At 42.4% G+C, this 6092-nt stretch overlaps 1 protein-coding gene across 1 annotated transcript in view; it reads right to left on the reverse strand.

The window, feature by feature from the left end:
* Positions 1–6092, reverse strand: part of shank1 (SH3 and multiple ankyrin repeat domains 1) — a 103730-nt gene that overhangs the window by 20564 nt on the left and 77074 nt on the right. The window contains exons 16-20 of the mRNA XM_037689217.1: positions 5140–5222; positions 4908–5032; positions 4452–4587; positions 2831–2911; positions 571–579 (exon numbers count right to left, since the gene is read on the reverse strand). Of these exons, the coding sequence (XP_037545145.1) occupies positions 571–579; positions 2831–2911; positions 4452–4587; positions 4908–5032; positions 5140–5222 (434 nt within the window). The remainder of the gene's footprint in view (positions 1–570; positions 580–2830; positions 2912–4451; positions 4588–4907; positions 5033–5139; positions 5223–6092) is intronic.

Consider the following 6092-nt stretch of genomic DNA (forward strand, 5'->3'; position numbering starts at 1 on the left):
TGAAGACAGGTGGACCAGAATACTTGTGGACAGGTGGACCAGAACACCTGTGGACAGGTAGACCAGAACACATGAAGACAGGTGGAAGGACATAATAAAAGATTATAAATATTCTAGTTAAAGGTAAAGGCTTCAAGAACAAAACCAAGCAGCATCATGTTCCTCTGACCATAACTGATAATATTACTAAAAAATATAAAGTCCACAGGACTGTAACCAACCTTCCAAGACATGGACGCAAGAAGCAATGCAGCCCCAGGTTAATCAAATGGATAGTGTGGATGGTGATAAAAGAGCCAATGACACGTCCAAAAGCTGAACTCTACGGTAAAACTACGTCACTTTCTGACAGCACCATCCAGTTTGAGTCATATCGGGCTCCATGGAAGATGAGAATTCACAAAAAAAGATGTATACAAGCCCCAAAGTTTCTGGGACCAATGAGACAAAACTGGAGCTTTTTGGCTCCAGTAACATCAGCTCTGTTTTTTTAAATTTTAATTTAAAGTGGAAGAGAACCAAAAAATTAATCTGCGTCGTAAACAAGACTTTAAGCTGAAGGACTCCAACCTCTCTCCACTGTTGAGATCCAGCCCGCAGAGTGGTGAGGACAAAAGGGACAAAAGTGAGAGAGTTAGTGGTTATCAACCGAATGAACAAGGAGGTTTAAACAAGAGTGAAGAGGAGACGTTTCACCTTACATATATCCACTGGTGTGTGTTTTTTGGGAGAATAGAGTTGCAAAACTTGTATAAAAACTTTGTCTTAAGTTTTGTTTATAAACTTTAACTACAGTGGAAGTTACACCTTGTTGAACATGTGCTTAATTCCACCTTTACTTGAATCTGAATAAAAATAAATTCCAGCTTTAATGAACAACATGTCTGGACACATTTAAACATTTGTAGAAAATTACAGCCAGAAAAGCAACAGTCTGTGAGAGCTGCATGGTCTCTTCCATTAATTAGTCCTTGTTGTTTTGCAGTTGAGTGAACTGGGACACTGCACCAATCACAAAGCTAAAAAAAGGTTAACAGGCTTCGCAGCTAAATGAAGTTGAAAGTATTAGAATAAGCAGATGGCAGCAGCTGACATGGCTTCATCGCACAGTGTGCTCCCATCACCTTGACTCAAAGGGAGAAACAATGCCAGTTGAAAGTTGTCCCACATATTACAAAATTACTTTTTACTTTTTAATTATTTTAAATTATTCGGCACCTCCTGCACCTTTGTGCAGCTCTTACTGCAGGATAAACTTCCTGCTGCAGCTGATCAGCTGTTCTCCGTGCAGAGCTGAGAAGTGGGCGTGGCCAAGAGCGCTTGCAAGTGGCAAGAGCAGACGAGGAAGGGAGCTGAAATCATGACATTCTGTGCTCTTTTAGAGCGTTTAGAAACATTTTTTTTTTTATAAAATTGCAAGAGTTTAAAACACCTTAATATACAGTATATCTATATAAATAATAAAATAAACTACTACTAACTACTTGTACTACCATTTCTACTTGGCGGTTTTTCACTTATCGTGGGTCTTCAGGTTACGGATCCTCCGCCATAAACGAGGGACTACTGTATTATGAAGTAATGAGAGTACTGAGTAAGACACGTACACTTTTAATTGTTTAACTGAGAGGTGATGTAAAGTTCAGTGAGTGCATTGTGACTACTGTGACATCAGGAAAAGTGAACACGGGGTTTGAGGAAACCCGTTTTCATGTGTCAGAATGGGTGATCATGCTTTGTGTGAATCAGGTGAGGTCACGCCACAGAAAGAAGGCAGGTTAGAGGAGGGAGGGATTGTGGGTAATAAAACGAGGCAAAAGGCGCACCCCAGAAAAGTAAAACCAGCTGAGAAATGCCTGCTAACTCTTCTCCAGATGCTACACGAGTCATTGTTATCGCTCGCCGCTAAAGGCAGAGTGGTCTTGAAAGTAATGTTTCAAACGTCACCACTGAGCATGCTCAGAACCAGCCAGCGTTTGCTGTAAACACCAGCAATGTTCAGAAGAAGGAAAAAGCCAGTCACAATTAAAATGCCGGCCAACGTTGTGATCTACAAGTGGGGGCGTTGACCCTCCTCCCACTATTTTGCCTCAAATAGAGATGGCATGGCCACACATAATGCCGTTACCATAGAAACAGACCAGGAACCAAGTTCAATTACTCATCTCAATAATTTATCTGTGCTGAAATTTTCTTTCAAAGGACTTAAATAAACGTTCAACATGAAACAAAAAAGGTGCATTTTGACATTTGCTCAAAGAGAAACGATACGTAAGATTTAATCATCAAAACCGCGGCGCACGGTTGACACCCTAAATAAATGTGTTGCCTAGGCAACAAACGCTCGCCGAGTGTCGGCGCGGCAAGTGTAGACTTTGAAAGTGTTCTTTTAAGTGTTGAAGCTGAAGCTTTGGGTGGACCAGGGAGGAGAAGGAGGTGCAGGAAGTCAAAGGTAAGAGAAGCGGGCAGTGAGAGGCGGGTCGGCCATGTTTTATGGGTGGGGTTACCTGTAGTGTGGGTGCTGGAAGTGACAGTGTGGAACCTCTGAAAGAACAGTGAAACGCAATGAGTCCATCATCCGTTCGTCGTCTTCTCTTGTTCCTGTCACTGAACAACCGTCGTCTCCGCTCTTTTTTCTTGCCGACTAAATTTAGCTGAAGTTCACGTCACACGATCAAAAACGTTAATGCTGGTTTCACACGGCCTCTTTCGTTCCTCGTTACTGTAGTCGGCACCGTCCTTCTTTGTCTACATCTCACTGACAAAGGTTTTTTTTTTTTTGTAATCCTGGTTTCATCCTCTGAAACGCTAATTTCGACTGGTTTCTTACCCATCTCCTCCAGCTCTGACGTCATTGATTTGGACCGTAGGGCGATGGCTGGAGTGCTCAGCCTCTTGCTCTGCTGTGGGACTGAAACAGAAATAAAAAGCAGCTGCAGTCAAGCTGTTCTAGATAAATCTTCAGTTTAGCCAGTATCTCATTTTGCCCCAACAAACTGCAAATAAAGGAGTTTTCAAAAACATCTGGAAAAGTTTGCAGGTGTTCTCAATATCATCACGTGAGTCGCAGGGCTGCACATCTGTGACGTGGATTTTAAGCAAAAAAAAAAAAAGACATACGTGTTTAAATAGCGGTGAGTTATTGCCAGTTATCGGTCCACCTGTTCAAATGCATGGTAACGCCACGAATCATGCATTTGGGCATGTAGACGAGGTGAAGACAACAGAACGGAGAAGAAAGGGGATTTAAGTGACTTTGAACGTGGCGTAGTTGCATTTCAGAAATTGTTGATCTGGGATTTTCACAAAAAAGAGAAAATATCTAGTGAGCAATTATGTGGATGGAAACGCCACGTTGACCAGTTGGAGACGACAGAAAAGCAACAGTAGCTCCATAAACCTAAGTCTGCAGAAAACCCTCAAAGCAGATGGCCGCTTGTCCTGAGCCTGGTTCTGCTGGAGGTTTCTTCCTTTTAAAAGGGAGTTTTTCCTTTCCACTGTTGCCACTGTGCTTGCTCAGGATGGGAGACTGCGACAAAATGAATATTCAACTTGTCTGCTGGCCTCCTTAGATACAGAACTTTACTAATTGTCTTTTCTATGTATGTGAATGTTCCTGTAAAGTGCCCTGAGACAACTTTGTTGTGATTTGGAGCTATATAAATAAACTGAACTGAACTAAACGCACGACTTGTCCCACCTTGAAGCAGACGGGCTTCAGCAGCAGAACACCGGGAGCCTCTGCTGTCAGCGAAGAACAGGAAGCAACTGAGGCTACGAGTCACAATTCACAAAAAACTGGACAACAGGTTAGAAAATCATTGCCTGATTTGACGAGTTTCTGTAAGGAAGGTTGTGCACAAACCCCCCAGCAGTTCAGCAGTTTCTGAAACACTCGTGTCACCTTCAAAGTCACTTACGCTCCGCTCTAAGAGTGTCGGAACAACGAGGCCAATTCTTTGACTTTTGCTGTCGACTGAAAGAACGAGACATTTCAGCTTTTATTTCCATCTGGATCTGACAAAATGTTATCGTCTAAGAGGAAACATTTTTAGGTGAGCCAGTACTTCTGTAGGGGAGTGCAGCTCCCTGAAGTGTCCGGTGAGCGCGTGTATTTGTGACGACACCGTTTGTGTTGTTTGACGTTGTAAAATAAAACGTGAGTCTTTGTGGAAAGAAGAATGGTTCAGCCGTGGTGCAGAGCTTCAGCGTCACATGAGGTTCCCCCCTGAGCTCTCCTTGTGACACCTGTGATCCTGTTTGAGAGGTGGACCGCCCGAGTCAAGCTGCCGCTGCGCCCAGGTGGTCTTGGAGGAGGGTGGAGGTGGTGAACAAAATGTTGGGCACGGTTTTGCAAGCCGTACTCATAAAAATAAAGTTTTAGTCATCAGCTCATCTCCAGCAGTCTCAGTGGAGTGAGATACTCTCTCTACCACCAGAAGGACTCTTACTTTTCTTCCTCGCGCCGTCCTCCATGTCTGGGTTGCGGGTCACCATGACAACCTTCACCATGAGGCTGTTGCCCCCCTGCCGGATCATGTTGACGACCTGCCGGTGCCCAACCTTCACCACATTCTGACCGTTGACCTGAGATATGAGGAGAGACGAGGAGGAGGTTTTTAAACATGGTTTATGAACATTTAGACAAATTTTATCTCTTTATGTTTTAAAGTTACATCATAGAGCCTCTGCAGCCCAATAGTTGCTTTTTAAAAAGCAGTTTGGGGACAACTTTTACTCGTTGAAGCAAACTTTAAAAGTTACAGATGTTGAGCTACGTCTCTTCTGCAGACCAAAATCTGCATGAACATTATTTATTTCTATCAATTAAAAATTTTTTCACAGAAACATAAAGTTATTCATGTGAGATGCTAAAAAGATGATGAGTTAAATATTCATGTTGGTACCTCTATGAGGAAATCCCCCATCCTGAGTCCAGCTCTCCAGGCCACGCCCCCCTCATCCACTGATTCCAGGTACTGCAGAGCCGGGAAGGCCGGGGTGGGAGTAAACTCCTCGATGGGAGTTTGAGCTAAAAATAAAAGATTATATCAGAACTGCATCTGAAGCAGGAGACTCTGGGAGTTCTGTTTTGGATCAATGTGGCAACTAGAGAGGATGTGATCACACAGTTCTGACCTTTGGCTCCTCTCAGCACAAAGCCGAATCCCTCGCTGTCTTTCTTCTGCAGAAGCACCGTCTTTTCCTTGATTATATAGTCACTAGCAGAGAGGAGACACAGACGACAAAGAGTCCAGTAGAACTTACACAGAACAGGAAACAAACCTCGGTCAAGTATCTAAACTAGAATAAATGTTTTACTGCTTCCATCTCCCGTCATATGCCCACTTTGTTCCTGAGATAAACTCCACCCCAGGTCAACATTTTAAACCAGAATAACAGAAAACAGAAAAAAACAGCTACAGCTTCATTTTTCATCATCATCTAGTCCAGCATGAAAGGTGGAGGGTGAGATGCTTTCCTTCAAGGGCTGTTACTCATGCTTTCATCACCTTTTGTCTAAACCAGGGGTGCCCAATACATCGATTGCGATTTACTGGTCAATCGCAAAGGAATTATGGGTAGATCGCATGGCATTAAAAAAATAGACGTCAGCCTCCATCTGTGAAATTTGTCTCTTGATTGACAGACAGGGCAGCCAGTCTGAGGCCCCGTTTACACAACGTGAGACGTTCGGCCGTTCATTTACTGACAACAGCCTCATTATCTCTGAAACCGAAGGTTTCTGAATCTTAGTCGCCGAGATTTTATGGGGAACTCCCCACAGAGGTGTGAAATGAACCGTGTGAAGTGGCACATGCACACTCCAGGCAGGTGCAGTCCAAAGGTTTCTGCTCTAACAACAGTTATAACAAATATAACAACAGTTATAATAAATATAACAACAGTTATAATAAATATAACAACAGTTATAATAAATAACAGTTATAATAAATATAACAACAGTTATAATAAATATAACGACAGTTATAATAAATATAACAACAGTTATAATAAATAACGACAGTTAGAATAAATAACAGTTATAATAAATATAACAGTTATAATAAATATAACAGTTATAATAAATA

Source organism: Nematolebias whitei, chromosome 15, assembly GCF_014905685.2.
Source record: "Nematolebias whitei isolate Nwh7 chromosome 15, NemWhi1, whole genome shotgun sequence".
Taxonomy (NCBI): Eukaryota; Metazoa; Chordata; class Actinopteri; order Cyprinodontiformes; family Rivulidae; genus Nematolebias; species Nematolebias whitei.